Genomic DNA, 13,061 nt, shown 5'->3' on the forward strand with positions numbered 1-13,061 from the left:
GATAGAGTGTGACTTCAGTCCCCCAGCTCTACCAGCCAGGTCGCTTCTGAGCATGCCGTGGCTGCACAAGCACAATATGTCCCAATATGTCACAATATGCACCTGTTTAGGCTTTTTTTGGCTCTCATTTCACAATGGGCAGATATGAAGGGACATTCTTTACAAAGTCAATGCTTTTGACTAACTCTCAGAGGAAAAAGTTTCAAATTTAATGACAGTGGTTAACAATTGTGTGTTTGGAATAAACACAAGCTGGGATTAAATATTTTAAAAACTGGCTGTATAGTCCCTTAAAAGGACCGTGCTCATATTGTGTTTTCTTTTCATTTATTTAAAGTATTAATAATTAGTTCCTTGTTATTGTTGAAATTCATCCAAAGGTTACATTACCCTTTTGTCAACATATAACTGAGCCTCTTTAATATCATCCAGGGACGTAGTCTTTTCCTTTGTATGTAATAATATTTTCTCTCCAGTCTTTAGCACAAAAGAAGGGATTGTAGAATGCGATCTATCCAGAGCAACATTTTCTCTTATCCCCTTCACTTACTAACATCATTTTTCTGACAATTTTCCCCCCCTTCCTCCCCCTCCTAAGTGCCCTTCCATTTTTGTTAATCAAAATATATTCACACAATCTCCTCCCTCTCTTTCCACCGATCAGGAGGCTGATTGGCAATTTCAGAGGAAGAGAGATGGAGGCAGCCAATCTGAACACTCCCTGCCGTTACCATGGTGACATCTCAACAAGAGGAGTGAGGGAGGGGGAAGAAGATATGATCAAATGGGAACACTCTATTCTCATTTGATGGTCTCATATATACAACTCACAGTTTGTCATTACCAGACTATACGGCTTCTATTTGTTAAGGCACACACATGCAAATACACCTCTTCTAAAAGGCACATGTTCGCACACACACAGACTTACACTGCACACAGTGTGAAGCAGCATCTGCGCCTCGCTGATAACACAGCCTCATGGCAGTAAAGCATATAAGAGGAGGCTGTTTGCATGCCTCTTTTACAATGGCTAGCAGCAGCAGGCCTAACCGTCTCCATCACACACCCCGCTGACTTAAGCAGCTCATCATCAACATCATCCCTCGGCCTATTCTACAGATCTACTCGGACTTAATAAAACTGTCAGACCACCAGCTGGGCCTGTTAAATACAGACTGCATGAGGGCCAGAGCTACTGTCTGAAGTTGTTCAGCGCAAGACTTGTTAAAAGCCAAGAGATATGAGTTTAAAAGAAGCAGCTGCATATAGACAATACATGAGGACTGAGTGAAGGGAGACAGACAGACAGACAGACAGACAGACAGACAGACAGACAGACAGACAGACAGACAGATAGATAGATAGATAGATAGATAGATAGATAGATAGATAGATAGATAGATAGATAGATAGATAGATAGATAGATAATTAACATTGACTATATATAAAGATGGAAGACGTGTCTCCACCTCCTCCCATTACATAAAAGTAATGCCAAAATACCACCCTCAAAAGTTGCTGACATTTAGTCTCCGTACTGAAGTCCCGCCCCTTCTTCTTCGTCTGCTAACCAAAGCACACATTTAGCTTACGGTGCATTTCGACCAAGAATTCCGGGGTCTTTTAGCCCCCAGAACTACTTTCCCCGAAACTAAAAGGTTCCTGTGCCCCCAGAGTTGTCTGTGTTTTGACCGTGGGCCGAAGTCCTGGGTAGATTGTGCAAATCAGGCCAGTGACGTATGGAGAAAAAAAATTATAGTAAATAATATTAAATAATATTTTTAAATCTTGATAAAAAACGTAACTAGTATGCATTGCCAGGAACTCCCTCTGTGTTCCAACAAATGTGTAAACTCCACAAACACCGTAACGTTCAACCGAAAGTCCCAGGACCTTTGAAAAGTACTACCCCCCAAGCAAGGGCTTTTTAGGGGGGAGATTATCTACCCCTGAACTAAATTTAGACCCTGGTTCCTCCAGTCGAAGCGCACATAGTTCAGGGGTAAAGTTCCTGCGGTCTAAAAACGCCTTTACAGCTCAAACAGGGGCAGTCTATGTCGTAACAGCTTCTTGTGATGGTTTGGGGTTCAAGGACTATTGTGTGGTAGTCAATATATATTTTTTTTATTATCCCGTTACTCTTTTAATCTGTTGCACACTGGGCCACATTAGTGAACATCTGTCAATCATGATGTTATACTGCTTTAAGTGTCAAATACCAAATACAATCTACATTTCTTTGAAAATGTAACACAGTATGATACAAAATACCTGTAACGACAGAAAGCATGTTTGAGAAAAATTAATGTGATGTGTCTTTTGATTTGAAAGTTTTACTTAAGTCTCATCTGTTCATATGGAGGAGACAGACTTTAGAATCTGTACTACAGCCAGTTAAGGCTGGCACACATTACAGGATTCTTCAAACCTTCACACATTTAGAGACCACACACTTGATGATAACAAAAGACAGATCGCACAAGATCTCTCTCTTCTGATCTTATAGTGTGTGGTGTACACTACGGAGCACACCGCACACTAACCGATTCTTCAGAAGAGTATCAGGTTCTTCACGCTCAATATTCAAATCTTGCATAGTAAAACGTGACTTCGGTGTGTAAACAAACATGGCAGACGAAAAGGAAGAAGTATGAATGATTGTTTTCGGCCTCTTACTTTCCGAAAACACACAAAAAAGTTGGTCTTCCATTTGGTAGGTTCAAAAGACTTCTGTTTTCACCGGCGCCATGTTTTTGTTTGTTTTTACTTCCTCTCCCATCAGTCAGTTGAGTCAGCTCGCATCTTGATTGGCTTTTGCTCCGGTACACGTGACATTACACACTGCGTGCTCGGCTCCTCTCGGAGCATCCCACACACTACAGGATTTCTAGTCGCAAATATTAAACATGTTTATTATTTACGATTTCTCCTTCTGAGGCCCTCTGAGCGGCTCCGACCGGACAAAATCACTCTTAGACACCCCACACCACAGGAAAATCAGACACGATGTCATTCTCAAACATCAGACAATTGGGCCTTTGCTGGCTTTGATCATAAGGGGGAGATCGGGACAAAAATCAGCCTGATTATCCTGTAGTGCGTACCCGCCTTTGGCAGGGGGAGCTCTGAATACCTTTTGGCTTCGCTTTTGGGGAGATGGATAGTTTCAATCTGTTACATCAATCTTTTTCCACACACACAAATGTGGATTTTGTTTCTCGTCTCAGAAAGGTGATCGCAGGCGATCAGTCCAAATCAAACTTTGGAGGATTCATTTATTATTAAGCAGCTGATGCAACAAAAACAGAATCTATAATAGAACTCTGCTCTAAGTCTCAAACCAAAGGTCTTTGGGGTTTCTTTTATTTTTCTTTCCACCACCAGATGGCAGTGTAGAACAGACTGGAATCACTTAATGACCTTTTATGGTTGTTTTGGCCAACAGGTTCTCAAACAGATGAAAAGAAACACATTAGGAATTAATTGCGAGGTAAGAGACATCTTTATAATGATTCGTCAAGTCTTAAGCTTTGTCTTTACTCTTGAATGGCTTCTGAGGGGAAATCCGAGTGTTAGATTTATTAAATGCTTTGTGATCTTCTCAAACTCAATGCTGATTGGTCTGAGTACTGTTTGTGCTGGAAAGGTAATGCACACTCAGTGTTGAAGATCACACTTTCTGAAGTACAATCAGACACGTGTGGTTTCTGGAAAATATTATTGTGGGAGAATTGGACGAAAAAAAAATAAAATCAGGACAATAAAGGAGAAAACAGAAAGATGAAGATTAAAATGGAATAACTCTATGGACTACTGGAAGAATTGAAGTGTCTGGGGTTTTGTGAATAAAGTAACTGTCCCTGCATCTGTCTTGATCTTTATGTCGGTGTTTCATGCATGGTGTGTATGTTTACCTTTTACAGCCATGCTCGGTCTCTGGAAATACGTGTAGTGGTGTGAGATTCAGAAACAGAGAAAATCGCAGCGACTGTCGCTTATGTTTTCTTCTTGTTTTGCTATTTAATGCAGTTAGCATTCTTCTTCTTAAGACTCTCTATAGCCACCGTCTGGCAGGAATACTGTATCACAACCAAGCACCGGTAAAAGTGGTGAAAACTTGTACTTTTAAAATGAGAAAATATTCGGAGTAACTCTGTGATTTTTACAAAGTGAACGAATATTCGAATATTCGAAAATCATGGCCCATCCCTAGAAGGAAATAATCTTGAGTGATGTTTATGTGGAATCAATGAACCACTTGAAAAGTCAAGAATAAAAGTTAACAAAGTTTATTACATGTTTATATACAAACAACCCTGCAAGGCACACCTTTGTTTAAATAAGAATATACATTGTTGGTTTTTTTTTCCTTGAAAGCAAACATGATTTAGTTCTGAAATATATATTAATACAAGTCTGTTTAGTGTCGGACACAGAGAGAAGGCCCCAAGCTGTGGAGATTCAGTCGAATGACCGAAAACAAGAAAAGAAAGAGAAGAGAGTCACTTTATGATGTGAATAACTTTACATGGTAACATGGTAAACTAAAATATATAAATGTTAGACTAATTGTGAAAAATTGACATCTGGTAACTTTTAATAAAGTCCTCTGTAGTGATTGATTTATGGAGTACAGACAAAAACACTGTATGGATAGAAGCTCTGTTTTTTTTAATGTCAGAGATGAACATAGTACTTCACACAGGATGAGAAGCTCAGCTGGACTGATGCTCTTTAAGCAAACTATCTTTAATCAATGCATGATTATGATCCTTGAACTGACTAAAATAATCCAGATTTGAATAAAATGTCTTTTTTCTTTGTTGGTAGATAAATGAGACTATTTTTACTTAGTTGGTTATGCACATTTTTTCAAAATAAAAGCCTTTTATAATACGTGATGTTTTGTGTTAGGCAGTGGATTATGAGCACACTGGGGGTGAGACAACAAGAGACTGAAATGAAAGTTTGTAACTAGAATAAAATAGATGAGATTTGGAATTTGGTGGTTGTTAGCCTACGTAATCTTCATCAAAATTCAGAGTAAATTCATTTGAAGCATCCACATCAAAAAGAAAAGTGTGTCGCTGCTGCCGAGTACAGACTACTGATCAGTCCTGTCATTCTGTCACTCCACTGAAGCTGCCTTCATCAAAACCACGTCTGTCCGACATCAATCAGGACGTCTGTGACATAACTTTTATTATGACTGTTCACAAAGATTGAGAGATGAAAGGATGCTTGTGACAAAGGCCTGCTGTGACTCATAAAACAAACTAAACAAAACTGAACAATGGGGCCAAACACGTGAAATGATTGGGACTTCAAGCTTCGAAACATTAAGATGTAGGCTGTCATATTCACACAGTTCACTGTCATTAAGTGTCATGACCTGCCCGTACAGATTTCACAGATTTCAGATCCCCTAAGTGGTTGCTGACTTAGGTGATCTGTAAAAAAAAAAAAAGATAAACCATCTTAACAAGTTCAACAAAGTTCCAACAGCGTTGTAGTCTTCATTCCCCTAAAAATCACCGGGAGATGTTTGATCAGAGACGGTACGTTTAGAGAAAAGAAGGGGTTAGTCAGTGTCTGTTTCTCTGATGTTTCAAAGTCCTCTGGTCTGTGTTTTATTGAATATTCCTATCGTTGATGCTCTGGATGGTTCTCCGTTATCATGCCAGGAGGCCCAGTCGCTTGACTTTAGCAGACAGGAAAGAGTGAATGATGAAGACTATGGTCTTGGGGCAACTGTGGAGGTCCAGTTGCTGAAAGAGAGAGAGAGAAAAGATACAATATAAAACGATATGACACTATAAGATACTAAATGATAGTATACATTTCTAGAAGACACAAAAGGATACTTTATGATACGATGCTATAGGATATGAATTTATACCATTTGATACAATTTGAAATGACATCAAAATGGTGAGCTCTCTGTGTTTTTTGTTAAAGTAAACGTAGGACTTAATTTCTAATTTGGCTTTTACTTTGAAGTAATTTATTTTTAGCCCTGGACTGCATTTTTATAATCATTGTTTTAACAACATTTATCTATCTTTTTCTATCTATCTATCTATCTATCTATCTATCTATCTATCTATCTATCTATCTATCTATCTATCTATCTACCTATCTACCTACCTACCTACCTACCTACCTACCTACCTATCTACCTATCTATCTATCTATCTATCTATCTATCTATCTATTTATATCTAGTATTTATCTGATCTATTTTCCGATTTTTAATTTTGCTTTTCACCTTTATTTTATTAATTTTACTGTATTTATTTTATTAATTTTATTGTATTTATTTTATTAATTTTATTGTATTTGATTGTATTTTATTTTTATAGTATTTTTTATTATTACGTTTTTTATTATTTTACCCATTTCTGTTGTTTTCTATCTCTCTTTTCTTTTGTGAAGTAATTTATGCTTGTATGTACGAATGGTGCTATAAAAATAAAGTTGAGTTACTCCACGTTACGTTATATGTTGTGACACCATGACATGAAACAATATGGTACAGATCTGTACCCCACAATACAGCTCTACATAGTACGATTTGATATGAAATGCTTGACGGTCCTCTTAGGAAAATTGGTCTTTGAGGCAAATTCTCTTAGAGGACAAAAGTTAGAATTTACATGTTGAACAATAAGACAATTGAAGTGCTAAAGGATCATTTCTACACCTTATAAACAGGTTATCATTACGCCGACATATCTAAATACTGATAGAATATTTCAAACTATTAATTTGCTGCAAGTTTATGTCTGTTTTGACGTACAACTTGAATATTGACCGTTGGAATAGTAGCAATTACAAACTTTTTCTGAGGCTGGCTTTTATTACATGTAACGGTCTTCATCATCCAGCAGGATTCTCAGGTATCACATGGCTAAATCTGGCCACATGCTAGACAACTTAAGGCCTGATTTGGCGACCCCAATTATTGGGGGGGGGGGGGGGTCGTAGATATCAAACATGGGAAGCATCACTAACCAGATGTTGCGTACTATTGCAGCTCCCAAACATTGCAGTGAATGTAAACACAACTGTGCCCCGAGCCAAGAATATTAAAAAGAAGAGAAGTTTGTTTCTGGCTGCAAAACAAGTTTCTGAGATCTCGTGTCAGTGGAATCGTTACCACATACATCATATGTGTGGTCTAGCAGTCTTATGGTACCGTCTGTGTGTGTCTTCAGAGAATTGTAATGTGAGAAATCAGTCTGACCATCCCCATGACAAGTATGGAGGCTGCCAATGAAGAGACCAGAGAATGTAGAATCACGTAGTCTATGATTTCAGATATATAATGGATATAATTTAGCACTGTTAATATTACGAAGTCCTGAGAAAGTCTAAAGGATGAATCAGTAACTTACAATCTCAGCCTCAGGGCCTCCAAAGTCGAGGAACATCATGCGGACTCCATCGTCTGAGGACATTCTTAGACGCTCGAAGGGCTGCTGGAGCAGAACACTTTTCCTCACGCCCATCTCCTCCGTGAAGAGTGTGAAGCCCTCATCGATGTGCACTCCCAGGGTGCACTCCTTCCCATTCCAACTGCAGGCTGCAGAGAGAGATGAAGAAGGGGTTACATAGAGGAAGAAAAAAGACTGTTAATTAATCATCAGCATGGATTGGCTGAAGTTACACTCAAAAGTAAAACTCTTCTATTCTCTCATGTTCTTATTTTGTTGTGAGCTCAGTTCCACAGTGTTTCTACAAAGCCCAGAACTATTGGGTGAATCCGGTCTGTGTGTGGTGAAAGAATAAAGACGTGATTAAAATAATGCTCTTTGTTAAGGAAACAGATTAGGCTCAAATCTTTGTTGAAATAGGACACTCGTTCTAATTCTGATACTAAAATTAGAGCATTTCAGATCTTTGGCTGCACATTTTCTGCAATACCTGATGTTACCAGCAGGTGGCAACCTTTCAACAGAACATCACTATGCTGCACTGTATGTGAACTGGTGCATGTTTTGCCAGGGATGACTATGTTTTCAGGGGAAATTTGAGGAAAAATATGTAGAATGTGGATCACTCGAGTGAAAAAAATAAGACTTAGAGTTCCTGAGAGCAGAGGTGGGCTTTTAATGCACCTCGTACTGCAAATAAAGCCTCTAATGGCCCTCATAGGAAGCTGTTACAAAAAAATATTATGCAGGGAACAGTACGTTTATCTTATTTTGCTGGTTTCGTGGAACAGAGTCCTTTTATTATGATGCCTGGTGTCTGCTGAAAGATACCATATCGTGACGCCAAACACAGAATAAACAGAATACAGTTTTTTGTCTCTACAGAAAGGACTGAGGATGGCCAACAAATATGACCACCATTATTTGATTCTCACCAGATCCCAAACACCAAATATCAGGATCAAAGCAGGTTGCAGGAAATCAGATGTTTGTTTTATATCCAAATAAAAAGAAGCAGAACTTCTACTTGCATGCTCTGTTGAGGTGTGAGGTCATTTCAGAAACATTAGATGTTAATATAATCTGGACATTCAGTCCAGTAGTAATCTGGCGATATTTGGCTGCTCTGACAGGATGAGGGATCTTCCTTCCCATCAGAAACAAACTCTTAATACAGGCATGGTTGAAGCTAAAAATGAACAGTACTCTACTGGAAGTCTACGGTGTCCCCATGTTTCAGGAGATGGCTCAATGAAATGCTTTCTACTGCTAAGATGTTAGCTTTAATAGACATAAATTCATATAATTGCTTTCGAGAAGTGTGGAACCTGTTTCTGACATTGTTTGTTGAGCTCTAACTGTGTAACCAAGGTTCTCAAAGTGGGGGTCGGGACCCCATGGGGGGTCACGAGACACTAATGGGTGGGTCGGTAAGTAATCTAAAATTTCATATTTTGTCCATTACTGTGAATACATATACAGTATATTATAAAAGGTATCAAATTTGAAATAAAACCTTGCAAATACACATTTATCCTTAGTTCTCTGTGTCTTTTTTGCTGGATGACTCTTGAGGTTTGGGTTAGAGTTAGGGTGGGTTAACCATAACAAAAGCATACGTAGCAGAATTTATTTCATAACAGCACAGGAAACACAGCCACATGTGCATGTAGGTAGGTTAAAGCCTGATTTATACTTCTGCGTCAAATTGACGGCGTAGCCTACGCTGGAGGTCCATGCATAGCTCCTGTAGCTACGCACAGGCCTACGCACGTAGCTGACGTGCTCCTCCTCCAAAATGTAACTACCCGTAGAATCAACGTGGACCGCAAGTCCTGTGATTGGTCCGCTCGGCGGCATTGTATGTCCCGAATTTACAGCAATTCCAGGATCCCTGTACATCTGCCGCACATCGGCCATGTATTTCATCTCCTCCTCTCTATTATTCCCTGTAATTATGTCTGTATGATAAACAGTAACATGTATCAGCTGTAGATTAACATAACAAGCTCTGAATCGCTGTGGAAAAGTAAACAGATAGTAGCGGGACCGGCCATCAAAGAGACCGCACTGCCCTCAAGCGTTTCGGTGGAGGATTGTGACCCAGACACATCGACGCACAAGTATGTGGTGCTCATGTCTGCGTCAGCCCCTGCTGCGTAAGAGAGACGCAGAAGTATAACTCAGACTAAAGACCAGCTATATGAAAGCAACATTTTATCACTTCGAGGGATAATGGGGGTCGTGAGTCACTAACATTTTGTGGGTCACAGGATGAAAAAATTGGGAACCCCTGGTGTAACCCCTAATCTTTGCTGCTATTATTATCTTAACGTCCAAGATGCAAACTTTCCTTCATTCTGTATACTAACCAATAATCTTTGCTGTGTCACACCCTATTTATTTTTCGTATCTATTTATTCATTCATGTACCGTCCCCTCTTTTATCATTATGTATGTAGTCTGTAGATTCCTGTTTCTGTGCTTTTTTACATAATGGGGGAATGTGTTAAGAAAATATTTAAAAAAAAAGTTTCAAGTAAAATATTTTTTAAAAAAGGAGAAACATTCAGTGTTAAGAAGTTAAATGCAATGACTCCATTTGTTTGGTTCGTAACATGAAATCAGCTGAAGTAATGAACATTTTTTGACACTACATCATTGTAGATTGTAGTTAATCCTGACTAATCTTGTGACAACTGTCCCAGTGGTGAGATGTCCACACAGAGAGAGAAAATGAGGCAAGATTTCAACTTTTTTGGCAGAAGACTAGATGTAGAGGATTTCAGAGATTAATTACAAATGTTGACTTTTGGCCTAGCAGTATTTGAGATAATTGCGTAAACTTATTTGTCACAGAGCGACCGCAGCCTGTGAGTTTGTGACGCTGCAAAGACTACAAATGTAGGACTACAGACAAATGTTTATAGCATCAAACACATAGATACTAACTCACTCGCTTTGTATCAAAAAAACTGCCAGTCAAGTTTAGAGTAGCAGCAGTGTTGTGTTTCGGGCACTGTTTTTTTCACACTTGGATCATGAATGTGACGTTAAAGAAGAGGCATATTTTGTTCTTTCTCATTTCTCATACAAAGAAGAAATGTTACCAATATCATTTTATATGTAATTTATTCTTATTTACTTCACTTCAGAACTGATATGCCTCTCATGTTTTACTTTTACTGAATTTATCAAAGCAATGTGCAGCACAATGAGATGATTCATTTTTGAAAGGGTGACCTCAGTGGGAGGCAAACCTTGAGTCTCGGTTGTTTCATTCTCTGCTCACTCGGGCAAGGACGAGCAACTCTTGAAGAAGATCAAATATTATTCCCAGCAAATGTTCCTTACAACTTGTAATTCCTAGTTATTTCTGTTAGTTAAGAAACATGTTTGTATTTGTGGGTGGAAGAACTCTGCAGCAGCGAAGAAAAAAAAAGAACTGTGATTTAAGCAAATCTATAATTCTGTACCCGTGGTGACCTCCTTGATGAGCTCAGCAGCATTATGGCAGCCTTCCACAAGCAGATGAGTCCAGGTGGACAGCTCTTTGGCAGAATCCACCCTGAAGACGTGGGTCTCCACGCCCTGTTTGGTGCCAGAGCGCAGGCCAAATGAGAGGTCAGAGTCCAGCAGAGGAGAGCTTTTTCCCGGGCCAGAGTGCACCAGTCTGAAGAGGAGAGTGACAACACATTAGGAGAGCGAGGATGTGAAGGAGGGTAATTAAAAGACACAGAAAAAGCATGTGTCAGAGGAGCTAACAATGGGTGTGTGCATGTTGGTGTGTTGGAGAGGAGAACAGTCAGACGTGGAGGAAAAACACATGACTCATACGTTCTGGTTTCCCTAATCTTTTCCAAAATGATGTGCCAAAATGTCCAACTCTCCAGTTATGGAAAGAGTGAGCATGTGTGCTTTGACTGGGCCAACACACGCACTGGAAGGTCTGTTCGCTCAGAACTGGGCTGCTCAGGGTGGAGAATGGAAACTAGCGAAGTTCCAAAAAAGCAGGGGTGTGTTGTTATTAAGTGCTGTGTGTGCGTTAGTGTAAACACTTCTGTGTGAGGACCTGGTGGCAATGAGCGGGTGACTCTTGACGGGGCTGCTGAGGCTCTCTTTGCTTTCAGGCAGTGATGGATACAGGAGCAGGTCTTTGTCGGTCAACACGGCCAGGACTGGTCTCTCTGGGCCCTGGGTCACCTGCACACATGCACATAAGAAGCAGTTATGAAGAAATCATCATGAGTCATTCAAAAGTTATTGATAACCAGATATATAAAAATGTTTTAAAGGACATCAAAAACAGAGTGATGCTGTCTTTGATTCTGAATAACGCTTTACTGTTCAGAAAGTTTTATGGGCCGAAGCAGTGACTTTATTTTGAAAGTGGCAGGTCACCTCCTCTCTATTATTAAAGCTACAGTCAGCAACTTTTTGGTTTGTGTCAGTCTTGGTGACGATAGGTGTACATCCTCACTAATCCTTCCTCTACATGTTTAAGTAAGTAGAATTGTATTTATACAGCAATTTTAAAACACCTGGTTAAAAAGAGCTTCACAAGCTAATTCACGATCATCTTTTCTTTTGCAGTTAGAGCGAGGGATGGAAAGAAGGCCCAGATTAGATGATCTGACTGGACGAGGAGTGGAATATGGAATGAGGAGTTTAGAAATGTAACTGGGAGCAAGATCATGCAGTGCCTTGTATGTGATTAACAGGATCTTGAAGTTAATTCTGAATTCAACAGGAAGTCAGTGGAGTGATGCACAAACAGGGGAGGTATGGGACTGAGTTAACAATCCGGCGAATGCATTTTGAACTATCTGTAAAGGCCAAATTCCACCAGATCCATCTACGGTCCATCTCCGATCCGTCACGGCACCGGATCTGATCGGTTTCAATTCTAGTCAATCTGTTAACCCACAATGGATCAGCTCCGTTGCGTTCCGGCTTCGTCTCTGATCCAGCAAGTCGGAACGCAACGGATCAGATACGCAAGACTTCTATTTTTTCCGGATGCCAGAGCACGACGCATCAATTCAGCACAGAGTAGATGGAGCAGGACAGGAAGTCAGGCACCAAAACAAAATGAAAACATCCGGTTAATTTTCAGAATAAAACACTCTTTGTTATTGTTAGATCGTTTATAACTTAACTAAGACAACAAAATGTCATTTAGAGCGGAGCTAGGCCTGGAGTCATAAAGTCAGAGGTTTTCAGAGGCTGATAAAGACAACATGGACGAGGAGAGGAGGAGGAGAATCCTTGATTCAATGATTGCCGTGGGAAAACCTTGGTCATATGACTCCAGCTGTCCGGCGGTCCTGCTACATGCTGCGTTTGCAACCGGTGGGTGTTGACGGACCAGAGAGCACAGAGCCAGACCGCAGCGGATCGGAGACGGACTGGACACGGATCTGGTGGAAATCCTGTGTAAGTGGTGTGAAGATGATTGACTTAAGCAGGTAAAAAGGCTGTTTCACCAGTGTGCTGTTAATGCCTTGTCTTACAGAGAGCCAAAGGCAGCCATAAAGGGCATTGCTGTTGCAGCACTGTTGTGGAATAAAAGGCTGACAAACATGGAGGGTACATCTCCATCTTCTATGCAACGTACGAGT

The 13,061-nt window shown here is 40.0% G+C and overlaps 1 protein-coding gene across 1 annotated transcript in view; it reads right to left on the reverse strand.

The window, feature by feature from the left end:
* Window positions 1-4,321: 4,321 nt before the first annotated feature.
* The window catches only part of snta1 (syntrophin, alpha 1), a 52,157-nt gene continuing 43,417 nt past the window's right edge, over window positions 4,322-13,061 (reverse strand). Inside the window, exons 5-8 of the mRNA XM_034695453.1 lie at window positions 11,513-11,643; window positions 10,917-11,113; window positions 7,402-7,589; window positions 4,322-5,772 (exon numbers count right to left, since the gene is read on the reverse strand). Of these exons, the coding sequence (XP_034551344.1) occupies window positions 5,680-5,772; window positions 7,402-7,589; window positions 10,917-11,113; window positions 11,513-11,643 (609 nt within the window). The 3' untranslated portion in view covers window positions 4,322-5,679. The remainder of the gene's footprint in view (window positions 5,773-7,401; window positions 7,590-10,916; window positions 11,114-11,512; window positions 11,644-13,061) is intronic.

Source organism: Notolabrus celidotus, chromosome 1 (genome assembly GCF_009762535.1).
Source record: "Notolabrus celidotus isolate fNotCel1 chromosome 1, fNotCel1.pri, whole genome shotgun sequence".
NCBI lineage: Eukaryota > Metazoa > Chordata > Actinopteri > Labriformes > Labridae > Notolabrus > Notolabrus celidotus.